Source organism: Oncorhynchus mykiss, chromosome 5, assembly GCF_057628025.1.
Source record: "Oncorhynchus mykiss isolate SJ-2025 chromosome 5, ASM5762802v1, whole genome shotgun sequence".
Taxonomy (NCBI): domain Eukaryota; kingdom Metazoa; phylum Chordata; class Actinopteri; order Salmoniformes; family Salmonidae; genus Oncorhynchus; species Oncorhynchus mykiss.
In genome coordinates this window covers 84,449,784-84,469,745 of record NC_143026.1, presented here as the reverse complement: position 1 = coordinate 84,469,745, position 19,962 = coordinate 84,449,784, and the positions used below count along the sequence as shown (strand labels likewise).

The window sequence follows — 19,962 nt, the reverse complement described above, 5'->3', positions numbered from 1 at the left end:
GCAAAAGGGGGTGCATCTCAATATTAGGAAGGTTTTCCTAATGGTTAACACACTCAGTGTATATTCTGCTCGCTCTCTCTCTCTCTCTCTCTCTCTCTCTCTCTCTCTCTCTCTCTCTCTCTCTCTCTCTCTCTCTCTCTCTCTCTCTCTCTCTCTCTCTCTCTCTCTCTCTCTCGCTCTCTTTCTCTCTCACGGTCCTCTCTCCTCCACGAGTCGTTTTAAGAACACAAAACACACGAACACAGCTATGTGTCTCTGTGAGTGTGATGAACATGTCTCACACCTTATCTAATGTCAACCATTTTACGAGCCATGAAAGAGGCTATAACTGTGTATGTTTTCTTTAGGGTAGCCAGCTGGCTATGGCTGGGGCTGAGGAGGAGAGGAGGATGGTCATAGCCTATATAAACATGCCAAGTTTCCTTCAGGATGGGGAGGAATTAATGTAATCCTCTGTCTTGAATGATCTTAGAATGACTTCTTCTTTCTAAGACCATAACATAGATCCCCAGGGATACTTACCAAACACTTGACTACTCAGTTGTGTTATTCTTTAACTGATAGAATAGTTTCTATGGTGTTTGTATGCTTTATAAATGACCCAAAATAGCAACTTTAATAGCAATACTAAACTGTAGAAGCTTTCCACTCTGATCCTTCCACATACATCAATGTATTGAACAGGAAAAATACACACTGACGTCCTCCCTTTCACCTCTTCAGAAGCTTGAGTGGTTCCGGCTATATAAACTTCTCCCCACTGAGCTGAGTGGGTCTAGGCTAGGTTCAAAGGTCAATCAATAAATCAATCACATTTATTTACCAAGCACTTTTTACATCAGTAAAGAGCAAGCAGAAGCAGAGGCATACCCAGGAACAAACCACTCATATATCAAAGGGTCAAAGGTCAAGTTAAAGGTTAAAGGTGAGATGTTACATTACCTTTGTTGGCGAAGAGCTGGGAGACGTCTGAGCAGGAGACGTTGACAATCTGGCCCACCTCAGCCCGTGACCAGCATCTGATCTCATCCCACTCTGTACGACACCCTGGCACACACACACACAGGTACGCAGGCACAGACACACACACACACACACACACACACACACACACACACACACACACACACACACAGGAGGCATGGATCTTAGCATCCTGATCTCACCCCACTCCATAAGACACCATGAGAGACTCACACGCATGCATGGATGTACGCGCAACACACACAGGAGGCAGAAAGAGTAGATGTTAACACAGTGTGTCTTTCTGTAAGCAAGCTAGACGAATAGCGGATGTGTGCCGTGTTTGATGGGTCCACTGTGAACTCTAAGAGACAGTAGATCACAGTAGAATCTGAGGAACAGGGAAATGAATGACAGTGTGTCATCATCACAGAAAAAATGTATAGAGATCCTTACTTGGAAATAAGCAGTTTTTGCATGGAAATTGCCATTGAGGACTTTCACAATTTTAAAGTCATCAACTGGGTGGGGATTCCTATGGGTGGTGTCCTATGGGTTGGGAGCAATGTTGGGTATTAGTTACTTTAAAAAGTTAGATATTACATATTACTTGTTAGAGTTAACAAAAAATACCTTGTTACTTTACAACAGTGGTCACCAACCCGTCGATCGGGATCGACTGGTCGATCTCCAAGGCATTCCTAGTCGATCATCAAACATTTATGTAAAAACAAGGCTGGATAAATCCTTTCTTTCCTAAAAATATGTTAAGGTTTTGTGCTGTTAGTTGTAGGTACACTTTATTCAGCAGCCCTAGTGCTGGGAAGGCAAAGTGTCCCATTTTGATCCATTTCATATGTCTGAAGGTAGAACTCCATCTACCAGGGAAGGCACAGCAGGCAAATCAAGTGCACCTACAGGCCCACCGCTGACTAATCAGATAGCTCATATCACAATGTGTCCACAGTTTACTTGAGCCGTAGACTGTAAAAAGAAGGCTTGAGCGCACAGCAAAGTTGATACTGTGAGATAAATTTTTTTTTAAACCATGACTAGAGAGAGACTGAACAAATACAGCAAAACACTGCTGTTTTTATGAGTAAATTCATGAAAATTGTTTTTCAGTACTGCCAACACTTTTATAAGCCATAAAATGAGCTACAATCAGCTGTAATGAATGAGTAACCTATAGCAAAGTGTTTCCATATTGTGATGTTATTATTAGGTGCTTGTCTCTTTTATATTGAGGAATATTTCACTTTATCTGGACATCTAATTAACAACATGAATTGGTGAACGAGGCAGAAATAATGCAGTGCGACTTGAATTTCGCCGTCAGCTGGAAGACAGTGTCCCCTTTTGAATGCGGAGTGAGGGAGGGCAAAGAGAGGGAGTATGGAGGGAGGGAGAGTGGAAAGACTATGAGTCGGTTGAGAGGCAGCCTCACCCTTGCTCTCTCCCTTCTCTCAAACTGAGCATCAGATCAGTCCAGTAAATTAATAAAAATAGTCAATTATTATGCTTACTCAGCTGTGCCTGAAAAGTAATTCAACAAATGATCTATTACAAGTGTGATCATTTTACAAGTATATCATTTTTTGTTATATCATTTCAAAATCGTCTGAGAAGAACAACATTGGCAGGAAAATTCAAGCATAGCAGATATGCAGTGATAACGTATTGGGCATATAGTCTACTACAAAATTCATTGCTACAGAACTGTTATTAATATGTTAATGTTGCATAGACTTATGTAAAAACTCTATGCATTTGAAGCAGTAGATTCAAAAGCATTTTTATTCAAAAAGTGATCTTGACTCAGAAAAGGTTGGTGACCACTGCTGTACAATATTACCTTGTGTGGAAAGTAACGTGTTAAATTACTAGTTATGTTACTAGTTATATTACTTTGTGTTACTTTGTTTGACTGTCGCTGGGAGCAAGGCGAGACACATGCGCTCTTCCAAAGATAGGCTGCATACTACATGCGGTTTTGATCACTAGTTTCGCCTTTCATCTGTGGCACTGCTTTCCTGTGCTAGTCTACAAGTGCTGATCTATCATATGGGCTGCTCAATTAGCCATATATAGTGTAAGCCAAACATCTGTACAGATTTCCTATCCTTTCATTCAAAATCCCATAGATATGAATAGAGGGCACACTTGCCACTAGAAGGTGAAGCCCTCTATGGGCTTTGCTATCACAGAAGTGATCAATGGCAAAGATCAGAGGTGCACCGTCTATACATTTCTATGGAGAGCTGTCATGACATTTCTCCCAACAACCTTTCTCCACTCACTTGAGAACTAAATGAGGAAACAAGTTGAGATTGGATCATGGAAATGTGCCTGGTAGAGATATAATTCTGAAAATAGCACATGCGTTGTTTGACAAAGTAACTGTAATAATATTACCCAATGTGAAAAAGTAACACTCTACTATACTCCGTTAATCATAAAAGTAATCTGGTTACGTAACTCATTAATTTTGTAACACATTACCCCCAACACTGGTTGGGAGCAATCAGCTAATGATCAGAGCATTGTCTTCTTAATATTGTTTTGCCTAGTTTGTAAATGGCTTTAAGCTATCACTGTCATAAATAAATGAATGACACAAAATATTTGGTTCAATACTCCAGCACTGTAGGGGGCAGTAAATCACCAGTATTAGCTTTACACATCAAAATAAGAATAAATGGACTACTTTAAAATGGCGATAGCCTCGCTGGCGCTGCCCATGTTGGTCCTTGCCTAGGGAGCAGCAAGAGGAACTGCCTATCTTCACTCTACATCCCAACCCAAGTTCTCTGTTCTGGCACCTCTGGTCTCGTTGCCCTCCCACCCCTTCGGGAGGGCAGCTCCCACAGCCCAGTCCAAACTCTACTCTGTCCTGGCACCCCAATGGTGGAACCAGCTTCCCCCTGAAGCTAGGACAGCAGAGTCCCTGCCCATCTTACAAACACATCTGAAACGCTACCTCTATAAAGAGTATCTTAAATAATCCCAAAGCACCCCCCTTCACAACCCCTCCCCCCACCCCGAGAAAAACATTAAATAAAAGCCTTTTGTGAACTAACACTCGCACTTGACTTTTTCCCCCTTACTAGCTCTGACTTTGCTTCTTTATTGAGGAACAATGTACTTACTATGACTGTGATTTGTGGTTGTCCCACCTAGCTATCTTAAGATGAATGCACTAAGTGTAAGTTGCTCTGGATAGGACCGTCTGCTAAATGACCAAAATGTTCATGTAAAATGTCACAGACAATGGCACAGATGCAATGTTGAGATCTGTTCATCTATATGGTTATCACCTCCTGGCAACAGGGCGCAGCAGGGCTCTCTTTTGAGAGCAGAACACTTCTAGAAACATTTTTTATAATGAATAAGGCCTGAAAGGTAATTGAAAAGGCTAATTAGCTGGTAAAATCTGTAGCCAGTAACACATTGTAATGGTCAAAGTTGAATAGACTATTGCCATTCCATCTACTTCTGCCATTGCATCTACTTATGCCATTGCTTAGATGAAGTTTAATGGAGACTCCAAAGAGGTCAAGATCAGGGAGGAGGAAGATGATCCTCTGTATGCCTATGTGTGTGACAGGATTTAGACAATTTCCTGGGTAAAACGTTCCACTGTAATAGTGAAGGTGTAAACTTGGCATTAGAAAATCTTAACAGTATATTTGACCTCTCAGCTTCCCTATCAAATCTAAAAATCTCAAATAGAAAACCGAAGAAAATGAACAATGACAAATGGTTTGATGAGGAATACAAAAATCTAAGAAAGAAATTGAGAAACCTGTCCAACCAAAAACATAGAGACCCGGAAAACCTGAGTCTACGCCTTCACTGTGGTGAATCACTAAAACAATACAGAAATACACTACGGAAAAAGAAGGAACAGCACGCCAGAAATCAGCACAAAGTAATTGAAGAATCCATAGACTCTAACCTCTTCTGGGAAAATTGGAAAACACTAAACAAACAACAACACGAAGAATTATCTATCCAAAATGGAGATGTATGGGTAAACAACTTCTCCAATCTTTTTGGCTCTATAACAAAGAATAAAGAGCAAAAACATATACAGAATCAAATACACATTTTAGAATTAACTATTAAAGACTACCAGAACCCACTGGATTCTCCAATTACCTTGAATGAGCTACAGGACAAAATACAAACCCTCCAACCCAAGAAGTCCTGTGGTGTTGATGGTATCCTTAATGAAATTATCAAATATACAGACAACAAATTCCAATTGTCTATACTAAAACTCTTTAACATCATCCTTAGCTCTGGCATCTTCCCCAATATTTGGAACCAAGGACTGATCACCCCAGTCCACAAAAGTGGAGACAATTTGACCCCAATAACTACCGTGGGATATGCGTCAACAGCAACCTTGGGAAAATCCTCTGCATTATCATTAACAGCAGACTCGTACATTTCCTCAATGAAAACAATGTGCTGAGCAAATGTCAAATTGGCTTTTAACCAAATTACAGTACAACAGACCATGTATTCACCCTGCACATCCTAATTGACAACCAAACAAACCAAAACAAAGGCAAGTCTTCTCATGCTTTGTTGATTTCAAAAAAGCCTTCAACTCAATTTGGCATGAGAGTCTGCTATACAAATTGATGGAAAGTGGTGTAGGGGGTAAAACATACAACATTATAAAATCCATGTACACAAACAACAAAATTGGAAAAAAAACACACACATTTCTTCCCACAGGGCCGTGGGGTGAGACAAGGATGCAGCTTAAGCCCCACCCTCTTCAACATATATATCAATGAATTGGCGCGGGCACTAGAAAGGTCTGCAGCACCCGGCCTCAACCTACTAGAATCTGAAGTCAAATGTCTACTGTTTTCTGATGATCTGGTGCTTCTGTCACCAACCAAGGAGGGACTATAGCAGCACCTAGATATTATGCACAGATTCTGCAAGACCTGGGCACTGACAGTACATCTCAGTAAGACCAAAATAATGGTGTTCCAAAAAAGGTCCATTCGCCAGGACCACAAATACAAATTCCATCTAGACACCATTGCCCTAGAGCACACAAAAAACTATACATACCTTGGCCTAAACATCAGCGCCACAAGTAACTTCCATAAAGCTGTGAACGATCTGAGAGAGAAGGCAAGAAGGGCATTCTATGCCATCAAAAGGAACATTCAACATACCAATTAGGATCTGGCTAAAAATACTTGAATCAGTCATAGAGCCCATTGCCCTTTATGGTTGTGAGGTCTGGAGTCTGCTCACCAACCTCACTGAGCTCGAGCTGTTTTGCCTTTTTCTGCGATTACAGCTGTAAGTCGCTTGGAGTATGTCTCTATCAGTTTTGCACATCGAGAGACTGAAATTTTTTCCCATTCCTCCTTGCAAAACAGCTCGAGCTCAGTGAGGTTGGATGGAGAGCATTTCTGAACAGCAGTTTTCAGTTCTTTCCACAGATTCTCGATTGGATTCAGGTCTGGACTTTGACTTGGCCATTCTAACACCTGGATATGTTTATTTTTGAACCATTCCATTGTAGATTTTGCTTTATGTTTTGGATCATTGTCTTGTTGGAAGACAAATCTCCGTCCCAGTCTCAGGTCTTTTGCAGACTCCATCAGGTTTTCTTCCAGAATGGTCCTGTATTTGGCTCCATCCATCTTCCCATCAATTTTAACCATCTTCCCTGTCCCTGCTGAAGAAAAGCAGGCCCAAACCATGATGCTGCCACCACCATGTTTGACAGTGGGGATGGTGTGTTCAGGGTGATGAGCTGTGTTGCTTTTACACCAAACATAACGTTTTGCATTGTTGCCAAAAAGTTCAATTTTGGTTTCATCTGACCAGAGCACCTTCTTCCACATGTTTGGTGTGTCTCCCAGGTGGCTTGTGGCAAACTTTAACCGACACTTTTTATGGATATCTTTAAGAAATGGCTTTCTTCTTGCCACTCTTCCATAAAGGCCAGATTTGTGCAATATACGACTGATTGTTGTCCTATGGACAGAGTCTCCCACCTCAGCTGTAGATCTCTGCAGTTCATCCAGAGTGATCATGGGCCTCTTGGCTGAATCTCTGATCAGTCTTCTCCTTGTATGAGCTGAAAGTTTAGAGGGACGGCCAGGTTTTGGTAGATTTGCAGTGGTCTGATACTCCTTCCATTTCAATATGCTTGCACAGTGCTCCTTGGGATGTTTAAAGCTTGGGAAATCTTTTTTTATCCAAATCCGGCTTTAAACTTCTTCACAACAGTATCTCGGACCTGCCTGGTGTGTTCCTTGTTCTTCATGATGCTCTCTGCGCTTTTAACGGACCTCTGAGACTATCACAGTGCAGGTGCATTATTACGGAGACTTGATTACACACAGGTGGATTGTATTTATCATCATTAGTCATTTAGGTCAACATTGGATCATTCAGAGATCCTCACTGAACTTCTGGAGAGAGTTTGCTGCACTGAAAGTAAAGGGGCTGAATAATTTTGCACGCCCAATTTTTCAGTTTTTGATTTGTTAAAAAAGTTTGAAATATCCAATAAATGTCGTTCCACTTCATGATTGTGTCCCACTTGTTGTTGATTCTTCACAAAAAAATACAGTTTTATATCTTTAAGTTTGAAGCCTGAAATGTGGCAAAAGGTCGCAAAGTTCAAGGGGGCCGAATACTTTCGCAAGGCACTGTATTTCCCTCAGATTACACAGATCAACAAAGAATTTGAAAACAAACCCAATTTGAATAAACGCCCATATCTACCCGGTGAAATTCCACAGTGTGCCATCACAGCAGCAAGATGTGTGACCTGTTGCCACAAGTAAAGGGCAACCAGTGAAGAACAAACACCATTGTAAATACAACCCATATTTATGCTTATTTATTTTCCCTTGTGTACTTTAACCATTTGTACATTGCTACAACACTGCATATATATATAAAATATGACATTTGTAAAGTCCTTATTGTTTTGAAACTTCTGTATGTGTAATGTTTACTGTACATTTTTATAGTTGATTTACTTTTGTATATTATCTACCTCACTTGCTTTGACAATGTTAACACATGTTTCCCATGCCAATAAAGTCCCTTGAATTGAATTGTTGGACTCACTTATGATTCATAACCACAAACATACAGGTGCTCTCTTGGAAGTATCCCCTCTACATAACTGGTCACTTGTGGGTTGTCATTCATGAACGACTAAGGTGAGAAGACACTTGACTGAATGTGCACTGTGCTGTGTACTCTCTCATGTTCATTGCTTTTCAATGATCAAAAAATGAACTGCATTTCTGGCAAATGTACATCTGTCATTTAGCAGACATTCTTATCCAGAGCAACTTACAGTAATGAGTGCATAACATGTTCATACCTGTCCCCAGTGGGAATAGAACACACAACCCTGGTGTTGCAAGCACCATGCTCTACCATCTGAGCCACACAAGAGATGGGCTGGTACATTTTTATCCCAGTGGGCCTGCCCACAAAATTATCATTATTTGGATAAAAATGGGTTGGTGTAGGTGCCTCTAGGAAGAAAATGGGCCAGTGTGGGGGCCTCTAGGAAGAAAATGAGTCAGTGTGGGGGCCTCTAGGATGAAAATGGGTCAGTGTGGGGGCCTCTAGGAAGAAAATGGGTTGGTGTGGGGGCCTCTAGGAAGAAAATGGGCCGGTGTGGGCGCCTCTAGGAAGAAAATGGGCCGGTGTGGGGGCCTCTAGGAAGAAAATGGGTCGGTGTGGGGGCCTCTAGGAAGAAAATGGGCCGGTGTGGGGACCTCTAGGAAGAAAATGGGCCGGTGTGGGGGCCTCTAGGAAGAAAATGGGCCGGTGTGGGGGCCTCTAGGAAGAAAATGGGCCGGTGTGGGGGCCTCTATGAAGAAAATGGGCCGGTGTGGGGGCCTCTAGGAAGAAAATGGGCCGGTGTGGGGGCCTCTAGGAAGAATATGGGCCGGTGAGGGGGCCTCTAGGAAGGAAATGGGCCGGTGTAGGGGCCTCTAGGAAGAAAATGGGCCAGTGTGGGGGCCTCTAGGAAGAAAATGGGGTCGGTGTGGGGGCCTCTAGGAAGAAAATGGGCCGGTGTGGGGGCCTCTATGAAGAAAATGGGCCGGTGTGGGGGCCTCTAGGAAGAAAATGGGCCGGTGTGGGGGCCTCTAGGAAGAAAATGGGCCGGTGTGGGAGCCTCTAGGAAGAATATGGGCCGGTGAGGGGGCCTCTAGGAAGGAAATGGGCCGGTGTGGGGGCCTCTAGGAAGAAAATGGGCCGGTGTGGGGGCCTCTAGGAAGAAAATGGGGTCGGTGTGGGGGCCTCTAGGAAGAAAATGGGCCAGTGTGGGGGCCTCTAGGAAGAAAATGGGCTGGTGTGGGGACCTCTAGGAAGAAAATGGGTTGGTGTGGGGGCCTCTAGGAAGAAAATGGGCCGGTGTGGGGGCCTCTAGGAAGAAAATGGGGCGGTGTGGGGGCGTCTAGGAAGAAAATGGGCCAGTGTGGAGGCCTCTAGGAGAATAATGAACAGTATACAAAAAGTGAGATTACGGTACCTGTTAAAGTAACTGTACTAAATCTAGGCCTACGGTTAGAGAGGGACATGAATGTGATGCATTCATTTGTTTAAATAAGAAGACAAGCAGATACGAGTCTGTGCTACTGATTATAGACATCAGTGTAATTCTGATTGAGTAGGCAGCAGGAGACGCCTGGTATTAGTGGGAGGTCTACAAGACCAGATAATCTATTCAGAATGGTTATGAACACTGGGAGGTTTCTGGCTCATCTTTCTATATCTCCCTCTATCTTCCTCTCTCTTTCTCTGTTTCAGAACCCTTTCAATGTTGTTGAAAGGCAGCCAACATTGTTATCTGAATGATACAAACAAATGTCTTCTTTAATGTGTTTTGTTAACCTTCATCATTTTATACAACTTGTGTAATTATTTATCGTTTCTATTGAGCAGAACTCCAGCGAACCAGGGGGTCTCTTTCTCAGGCACTAGCTCACTAAGTCATCAACTGAGTAAAAAAGCTTTTCCTACGGCCCTGAAAACAGTTGGTGACGTTTGAAGCTCTGTCCCTTGACCGCTGCTTACACATATGTCTCTGTCTGTTATTCCCCTCACATGGCTGTCAGGAGCTGTCCTTGCGGGTCTACAGTTGCTCCAAACCAGAGGAGGTATATGGAAGATATCACTAATGAGAGAGGATCAACTCTCTCTCTCTCTCTCTCTCTCTCTCACTCTCTCTCACTACAGTCTCTACATCAAAGGCCTGCAGCCTGTCGTCAATTAAAACAGGCTCAAAGACGGACGACTTCACATCTCATTCATAATAAAACACTGTATAGCTTTTGGGGAATTATTTTCAGGACCAGTTGCCACAGCTGTGATGTCACAACACTTTCTGATTGATGTAACAAACAGTGGCTATTTCATGGTTATGAAGAGTCATGTCTGTTTGTCATGCAGAGGATCCAACTGGCCTAATATATTGTTTTAAAACCTGGTCTGGTCACCTCATGGAGAGTTTGTAATTTCTCATTATATGGGTCACCCTGACTTGTGTATTGCAACAAAACGAGAACATGACATGCTGGTGCCATTTCCGGACTAAAACCATAGAGAATACTGTGGATAGCATGCTGCTGCCTTGTGCTATTTCTACTTTAGGCTGGATTGAGGACCTCCTCATGTTCAAATAAGCCAGATATTTAACATTGTGCTAATTGCACCTCACCTATAGTAATGAAAAGGCACTCAGCCTGTCTGTTTTCAATAATGTTTTGTGAAAGGGGATCATGCTATTGTGTGTGTGTGTGTGTGTGTGTGTGTGTGTGTGTGTGTGTGTGTGTGTGTGTGTGTGTGTGTGTGTGTGTGTGTGTGCGCGCGTGTGTGCGTGCGTGCGTGCGTGCGTGCGTGTGTGTGATACTCTGTTGGTTGCTTGTATAATCAGTGCTATTAGCACTCTGCTCTGTATCAGTGGAGGAGGATGGAGGGATAGATGAATAAAGTGATACTTTCTCTTTTTCTCTTTCTCCCTCTCTCTCTCCATCTCTCTCCCTCTCAGTCTCTCTCTCCCTCTCTCCCTATGTCTCTCTCTCTCCCTCTCTCTCCCTCCCAGTAATTATTTCTCTCCCTCTGTCTCTCTCTCTGCCTCTCTCTCCCACTCCCTCTCCCTATGTCTCTCTCTCCCTCTTTCTCCCTCCAAGTAATTATTGATCTCCCTCTGTCTCTCTCTCTCCCTCTCTCTCCCTCCCAGTAATTATTTATCTCCCTCTGTCTCTCTCTCTCTCTGCCTCTCTCTCCCTCTCCCTCTCCCTCTCTCCCTATGTCTCTCTCTCCCTCTCTCTCCCTCCAAGTAATTATTTATCTCCCTCTGTCTCTCTCTCTGCCTCTCTCTCCATCTCTCTCCCTCTGTCTCTCTCTCCCTCTCTCTCCCTCCCAGTAATTATTTATCTCCCTCTGTCTCTCTCTCTGCCTCTCTTTCCATCTCTCTCCCTCTCAGTCTCTCTCTCCCTCTCCCTCTCTCCCTGTCTTTCCCTATCTGTCACGTCCTGATCTGTTTCACCTGTCCTCGTCCTCGTTATTGTCTCTCACCCCCTCCAGGTGTCGCTTGTTTTCCCCAGTGTATTTATCCCTGTGTTTCATGCCCCTCTGTGCCAGTTCATCTTGTTTTCCACAGTGTATTTATCCCTGTGTTTCCTGTATCTCTATGCCAATTCATCTTGTTTTCCCCAGTGTATTTATCCCTGTGTTTCCTGTCTCTCTGTGCCAGTTCATCTTGTTTTCCACAGTGTATTTATCCCTGTGTTTCCTGTCTCTCTGTGCCAGTTCATCTTGTTATCCCCAGTGTATTTATCCCTGTGTTTCCTGTCTCTCTGTGCAAGTTCATCTTGTTTTCCCCAGTGTATTTATCCCTGTGTTTCCTGTCTCTCTGTGCCAGTTCATCTTGTTTTCCCCAGTGTATTTATCCCTGTGTTTCCTGTCTCTCTGTGCCAGTTCATCTTGTTATCCCCAGTGTATTTATCCCTGTGTTTCCTGTCTCTCTGTGCCAGTGTATTTATCCCTGTGTTTCCTGCCCCTCTGTGCCAGTTCATCTTGTTTTCCCCAGTGTATTTATCCCTGTGTTTCCTGTCTCTCTGTGCCAGTGTATTTATCCCTGTGTTTCCTGTCTCTCTTTGCCAGTTCATCTTGTTATCCCCAGTGTATTTATCCCCGTGTTTCCTGTCTCTCTGTGCCAGTTCATCTTGTTTCCCCCAGTGTATTTATCCCTGTGTTTCCTGCCTCTCTGTGCCAGTTCATCTCATTTCCCCCAGTGTATTTATCCCCGTGTTTCCTGTCTCTCTGTGCCAGTGTATTTATCCCTGTGTTTTCTGTCTCTCTGTGCCAGTTCATCTTGTTTTCCACAGTGTATTTATCCCTGTGTTTCCTGTCTCTCTGTGCCAGTTCATCTTGTTTTCCCCAGTGTATTTATCCCTGTGTTTCCTGTCTCTCTGTGCCAGTTCATCTTGTTTTCCACAGTGTATTTATCCCTGTGTTTCCTGTCTCTCTGTGCCAGTGTATTTATCCCTGTGTTTCCTGTTTCTCTGTGCCAGTTCATCTTGTTATCCCCAGTGTATTTATCCCTGTGTTTCCTGTCTCTCTGTGCAAGTTCATCTTGTTTTCCCCAGTGTATTTATCCCTGTGTTTCCTGTCTCTCTGTGCCAGTGTATTTATCCCTGTGTTTCCTGTCTCTCTGTGCCAGTTCATCTTGTTATCCCCAGTGTATTTATCCCTGTGTTTCCTGTCTCTCTGTGTCAGTTCATCTTGTTATCCCCAGTGTATTTATCCCTGTGTTTCCTGTCTCTCTGTGCCAATGTATTTATCCCTGTGTTTCCTGTCTCTCTGTATCAGTTCATCTTGTTATCCCCAGTGTATTTATCCCTGTGTTTCCTGTCTCTCTGTGCCAGTGTATTTATCCCTGTGTTTCCTGTCTCTCTGTGCCAGTTCATCTCATTTCCCCAGTGTATTTATCCCTGTGTTTCCTGTCTCTCTGTGCCAGTTCGTCTTGTTTACCACAGTGTATTTATCCCTGTGTTTCCTGCCCCTCTGTGCCAGTTCATCTTGTTTTCCCCAGTGTTTTTATCCCTGTGTTTCCTGTCTCTCTGTGCCAGTGTATTTATCCCTGTGTTTCCTGTCTCTCTGTGCCAGTGTATTTATCCCTGTGTTTCCTGTCTTTCTGTGCCAGTTCATCTCATTTCCCCAGTGTATTTATCCCTGTGTTTCCTGTCTCTCTGTGCCAGTTCATCTTGTTTTCCCCAGTGTATTTATCCCTGTGTTTCCTGCCTCTCTGTGCCAGTTCATCTTGTTTTCCCCAGTGTTTTATTCCTGTGTTTCCTGTCTCTCTGTTTCAGTTTGTCTTGTATGTTAGTCAAGTCAACCAGTGTGTTTTTCCGTACCCCTTTTGCTATTCTCTTTTTGCTAGTCCTTTCAGGTTTTGAACCCTGTCTGACTCTGGACTACTTTCCCGTCTTCCAGATCATCCTGCCTTCCCTGACCTTGATTCTGCCTGTCTGATCATCCTGCCTGCCCTGACCTTGATTCTGCCTGCCCTGACCTTGATTCTGCCTGCCCTGACCTTGATTCTGCCTGCCCTGACCTTGATTCTGCCTGCCCTGACCTTGATTCTGCCTGCCCTGACCTTGATTCTGCCTGCCCTGTGACTCTGAACTGGTTTTGACCCTTTTGCCTGTCCAGGACCATTCTCTTGCCTTCCCCTATTGGATTAATACATATTGTAAGACTCCAACCATCTGCCTCCTGTGTCTGCATCTGGGTCTCGCCTTGTGTCATGATCAGTCTCTCTCTCTTCCTCTCAGACTCCTCTCCTTTGCTCTCTCTTCATTCACATTCCTCACAACACAACACACACAATGTTGCTGAATTTCCAAGCCTGTATCTGTGTTTAATACCAGTGATTATAGATTATACAGTGTCTCCTGTAGGGAGGAGACCATTACTTACAGGTGATAGTGACATCTTTACTATACAGTAGATATCTCACCATCACCATCGGATTTACAACATCAGAAACTATATAAAATCTATGGGGAGACTCCAAGACTGCTGAGATACTTATCTTATAGTAAACATCATGTATATAGTACATAGCTTAACCGTTAATGGCTGAGGCAGGGTATTCGACTACAGCCTGTTCCTTCTTGTTTTAAAGGCCAAAGTCTGGTCACATGGTGACCTGTGTAGACTATCGCCCAGACCTCAGAGACCCAGGAATCCATCAGCTGAACATTCATGTGAGTTTATGATCCCCATGAGGGGCGGTACAAATACAGGGACATGGTTTGTATTGTCAGAGGTACACACCTGATCTGGTTTGTGAGAGGGCTGGAATTAGATTGAGGAAAGAGCTAAGTGTGTGCTCTTCTATTTTTCAATCTTTCTTTCTCTCACTCCTCTCTGACCTTCACTCTTCCTCTCTTCCCCTCGGGCCTCACTTTCAGATGTTTTGTGGCTGCACTTGTCTTCCATTTCTCCATTTCTCATACACAGATAGCTCTCGGTTTTGTTGTAATGCTGTTTACAATATTGTTCCCTCAAAACGTTCAGTCGGGATTTATGATATCTCTGCACTGATTGCATTCCAGAAAGGACATGATGTGATACAATATGCTGTATTGTAGTGGTCATCTGGTCAGAAGGGAGGGAAACAAAAGAGATGATGGACAGAGGAAGGGGGGGGGCAAGATACGGTCACACTTTATTTGGATTGTACCGTATAGAGCCATTGTTTCTCTATGGTGTAGTAGGTCAGGGCATGACTGGGGCTATTCTAGTTTATTATTTCTATGTGGTGTTCTAGTTTATTTTTCTATGTTGGTGATTTGTATGATTCCCAATTAGAGGCAGCTGGTAATCGTTGTCTCTAATTGGGGATCATATTTAGGTAGCATTTTTCCCACCTGTGTTTGTGGGATATTATTTTGTGATTTGTGCATGTGCACCACATAGTCACGTTTCATTGTTAGTTTATTTGATTTATTGTTTTGTTTTGCTAAATTTAACTTTATAATGAATATGTGGAACTTAACATCCGCTGCGCCCTGGTCCGTCTCTCCTCACGAACGTGACAGAATATCCCACCTACCAAGGACCAAGCAGCGTGCTACAATGGGGAAAATAAGTTGGACCTGGGAAGAAATAATGGAAGGACAGGAGATCTTCCTTGGCAGGAGTCACAGAGGACGCAAGAAGGACGGCGACGGTGCCGGGGACTGCGGCCATAGAAACTCCAATAATGTTTTTTGGGGGGGTACATGGAGCTGGCGGCTGGGCAGAGGGAAGAGCCAAAGACCACCTGGGAGGAGACAGAGAGGTGGTCGGTCGACCCAAGGGGAGAACCAGAGCCCGTCTGGGATTCGATGGAACAGTGTGAGGAGGGATACCGGAGAATGGAGTTGGTTAGGAGTATGCGGCGGCCTCCAGTGCGCCTCCCCAGTCCGGTACGTCCTGTGTCTGCTTCCTGCACTCTCCCTGAATTGCATGTCTCCAGCCCGGTACGTCCTGTGCCTGCTTCCTGCACTCTCCCTGAAGTGCGTGTCTTCAGCCCGGTACGTCCTGTGCCTGCTTCCTGCACTCTCCCTGAATTGCGTGTCTCCAGCCTGGTACGTCCTGTGCCTGCTTTCTGCACTCTCCCTGAATTGCGTATCTCCAGCCCGGTACGTCCTGTACCTGCTTTCTGCACTCGCCCTGAAGTGCGTGTCTCCAGCCCGGTACGTCCTGTACCTGCTTTCTGCACTCGCCCTGAAGTGGGTGTCTCCAGCCCGGTACGTCCTGTACCTGCTTTCTGCACTCGCCCTGAAGTGCCAGAGACAGTCTGCAAGGCATTGGGGAGGATAGGAGAGAGTGAAATGAGGGAGATTTTGTGAAAGTACGTTCTGCTCAACATCCGACCAGGGGATCCGGTTAGCAGTCTGGTGCAACTTGGGCTGGCTCCACCCTTCTGGTCTCCAGTGCGCCTCCCCAGTCTGGTACGTCCTGTGTCTCCTCTTCGCACTAGCCCTGAAGTGCGTGTCACCAGTCCGGTACTACCTGTGCCTCCTCCTCGCACTCTCCCTGAAGTGCATGTCACCAATCCGGTACCACCTGTGCCGGCTCCACGTTTCAGGCCTCCAGTGCGCCTCCCCAGTCCGGTACATCCTGTGCCAGTTCCACGCACTCGCCTTGAATTGTGTGTCACCAGTCAGGAACCCCCTGCAACGGGTCCACAGTCAGGAACCCCCTGCGACGGTCCACAGTCCGGAACCCCCTGCGACGGTCCACAGTCCGGAATCCCCTGCGACGGTCCCCAGTCCGGAACCCCCTTCGACGGTCCACAGTCCGGAACCTCCTGCGATGGTCAACAGCCCGGAACCTCCAGCGACGGTCTGCAGTCTTGAACCTCCAGCGACGGTCGACGGTTCGGAACCTCCAGCGACGGTCGACGGTCCGGAACCTCCAGCGAAGGTCTGCAGTCTTGAACATCCAGCGACGGTCGACGGTTTGGAACCTCCAGCGACGGTCGACGGTCCGGAACCTCCAGCGACGGTCGACGGTCCAGAGCTTCCAGGCAAGGAGTCCAGTCCCGCTCCAAGGTTGGAGTCTTCCTCTGCGCTGGTGTCCAGTCCAAGCACGGCGTCCAGTCCAGCTCCATGGCAGGAGCCCTTCTCTGTGCCGGTGTCCCATTCCAGACACAGCGTCTAGTCCCGCTCCTAGGCCGGAGCCTTCCTCAGCGCCGGTGATCAGTCCAGGCACGGCAACCAGCCCAGCTCCAAGGCCGGAGCCCTCCTCTGCGCCGGTGCCCAGTCCGGGCGCAACGTTCAACCCAGTTCCAGGGCCGGAGCCATTCTCTGCGCCGATGCCCAGTATGGGCACGTCGTTTAGCCTGGTGCCATGGCCGGATCCGGGGTCTGGGCGGGGGCTACGACCTGCACCAGAGCCGCCGCCAACATGAATCACCCCCCCTACCCTCCCCAGTTGTTTTCAGGTTGTGCGGCTGGAGTCCTCAACTTTGTGGAGGGGGGGAGGGTACTGTCACCCTCTGGTTCTCTATGGTATAGTAGGTCAGGGCATGACTAGGGGGTTTTCTAGGTTTATTATTTCTATGTTGGTGCTCTTGGTATGGTTCCCAATTAGAGGCAGCTGAGGTTCGTTGTCTCTAATTGGGGATCATACTGAAGGGTTCCCTGTCTCCACCTGCTGTGTGGGATATTGTTTTGAGTTAGTGCATGTAGCACCTCTGATGTTACGGTTCGTTGTTTGTTTCTTTTTGTTTGGAAGTTTCACTTAAATAAATATGTGGGACTTTAATCACGCTGCGCCTTGGTCCGTCTCTCCACACAACCGTGACAGAAAGAGGTTTGGGAATATGTCTGAATATAAACAGTGTAGTTATTCCCTCCGCAAGGCATTCAAACAAGTGAAATGCCAGTACAGGGACAAGGTGGAGTTGCACCCCCCTACCACATCGAAGGGACAGCAGTGGAGAAGGTGGAAAGTTTTAAGTTCCTCTGCGTTCACATCACAGACAAACTGAAATGGTCCATTCACACAGACAATGTGGTGAAGAAGGCGCAACAACGCCTCTTCAACGTCAGGAGGCTGAAGAAATTTGGCTTGTCACCCAAAATCCTGACAAACTTTTACAGATGCACTATCGAGAGCATCCTAATGTGGTTGTATCACAGCCTGGTACGGCAACTGCACCGCCCTCAACCACAAGGCTCCAGAGGGTGATGCGTCCTGCACAACGCATCACCTACCTGCCCTCCATGACACCTACAGCACCCGATGTTACAGGAAGGACAAAAAGATCATCAAGGACATCAACCACCCGAGCCACTGCCTGTTCACACCGCTACCATCCAGAAGGCGAGGTCAGTACAGGTGCATCAAAGCTGGGACAGAGAGACTGAAAAACAGCTTCTATCTCAAGGCCATCAGACTGCTAAACAGCAATCACTAGCTCAGAGAGGCTGCTGCTTACATTGAGACCCAATCACTGGCCACTTTAATAAATGGATCACTAGTCACTTTATACAATGCACTGTAAATAATGCCACTTTAATAATGTTTACATATCTTACATTACTCATATCACATGTATATACTGTATTTCATACCATCTATTGCACCTTGCCTATGCCTCTCGGCCATCGCTCATCGATATACTTACATGTACATATTCTCATTCACCCCTTTAGATTTGTGTGTATAAGGTAGTTGTTGGGGAATTGTTAGATTAGTTGTTAGATATTACTGCACTGTCGGAGCTAGAAGCACAAGCATTTTGCTACACTTGCATTAACATCTGCTAACCATGTGTATGTGACAAATAAAATTGGATTTTGATTTGATTTAAAAAATAATGGTTCTGTTCTGGAACAGTATGGATCACTTTTGTTCCAGGATCTGTTTCTGTTCCTTGAAAATTTGTATTATTTTCCGCTTTTTGGTTCTGTTCCCTAAACCAGTTCCAAACCATGGTTGATAAGAAACTACTTTTTGGTTCTGTTCCCTAAACCACTTCCAACCCATGGTTGATAAGAAACTACTTTTTGGTTCTGTTCCCTAAACCAGTTCCAAACCATGGTTGATAAGCAACTACTTTTTGGTTCTGTTCCCTAAACCAGTTCCAAACCATGGTTGATAAGCAACTACTTGCAAAGGTTACGATTAGGGTTAGGTTTAGAATAAGGGATAAGGTAAGGGTTAAGTTTAGGGTTAGGATGAGGGTTAAGGTTAAGGTTAGGGTTATCGCTAGGGTTAGGGTTAGTAGATAGTTAAAATCTTGTTGACAGTTAATGAACGTCTACTGAACATCTAAAAACCATATAAATGGGACTAACCAAATAAAGTGTTACCCCAGATACTGTATATACCTAGAAATAGTCAGGACAAGTCTTGCCTTGTCTACCACACCAATAGCATATCATGATGATAGCATAAACACTAAGGCCCGTTAGCTACAAGTAAGGAAGCGAGTTTGAGGAAACCCGACAGCTTGTGTAGTGGATCTGATTGATTTGGCAATATGTTGAAGGAGACCTTAATATTTAGACTGGTCTCTCATGCCTATTTTCCATTGCCCTGTATCTCACTCTCCCCCTTCTATCTGTACCGCTCTCTCCCCCTTCTATCTGTACCGCTCTCTACCCCTTCTATCTGTACCGCACTCTCCCCCTTCTATCTGTACCGCACTCTCCCCCTTCTATCTGTACCGCTCTCTCTCTCCCCCTTCTATCTGTACCACACTCTCCCCCTTCTATCTGTACCGCTCTCTCTCTCCCCCTTCTATCTGTACCGCTCTCTCCGCCTTCTATCTGTACCGCTCTCTCCCACTTCTATCTGTACCGCTCTCTCCCCCTTCTATCTGTACCGCTCTCTCTCCGCCTTCTATCTGTACCGCTCTCTCCCCCTTCTATCTGTACTGCTCTCTCCCCCTTCTATCTGTACCGCTCTCTCTCCCCCTTCTATCTGCATATCTCTCTCTCTCCCCCTTCTATCTGCATATCTCTCTCTCTCTCCCCCTTCTATCTGCATATCCCTCTCTCTCTCCCCCTTCTATCTGCATATCTCTCTCTCTCCCCCTTCTATCTGCATATCTCTCTCTCTCCCCCTTCTATCTGCATATCCCTCTCTCTCCCCCTTCTATCTGCATATCTCTCTCTCTCCCCCTTCTATCTGCATATCCCTCGCTCTCCCCCTTCTATCTGCATATCTCACTCTCTCCCCCTTCTATCTGCATATCTCTCACTCCCCCCTTCTATCTGCATATCCCTCTCTCTCCCCCTTCTATCTGCATATATCTCTCTCTCTCCCCCTTCTATCTGCATATCTCTCTCTCCCTCTCCCATCTCTCTATCTCTCTCCCCCCCTTCTATCTCTCTCTCTCTCCCCCTTCTATCTCTCTCTCTCCCCCCTTCTATCTCTCTCTCCCTCTCCCTCTCCCTCCTCTATCTG

General features: G+C 45.3%; 1 protein-coding gene across 1 annotated transcript in view; it reads right to left on the bottom strand.

Annotated features, from left to right (window-relative positions):
- The window catches only part of LOC110523020 (pituitary adenylate cyclase-activating polypeptide type I receptor), a 65,135-nt gene that overhangs the window by 33,545 nt on the left and 11,628 nt on the right, over window positions 1-19,962 (bottom strand). Inside the window, exon 3 of the mRNA XM_036978567.2 lies at window positions 943-1,047. Within this exon, the coding sequence (XP_036834462.2) occupies window positions 943-1,047 (105 nt within the window). The remainder of the gene's footprint in view (window positions 1-942; window positions 1,048-19,962) is intronic.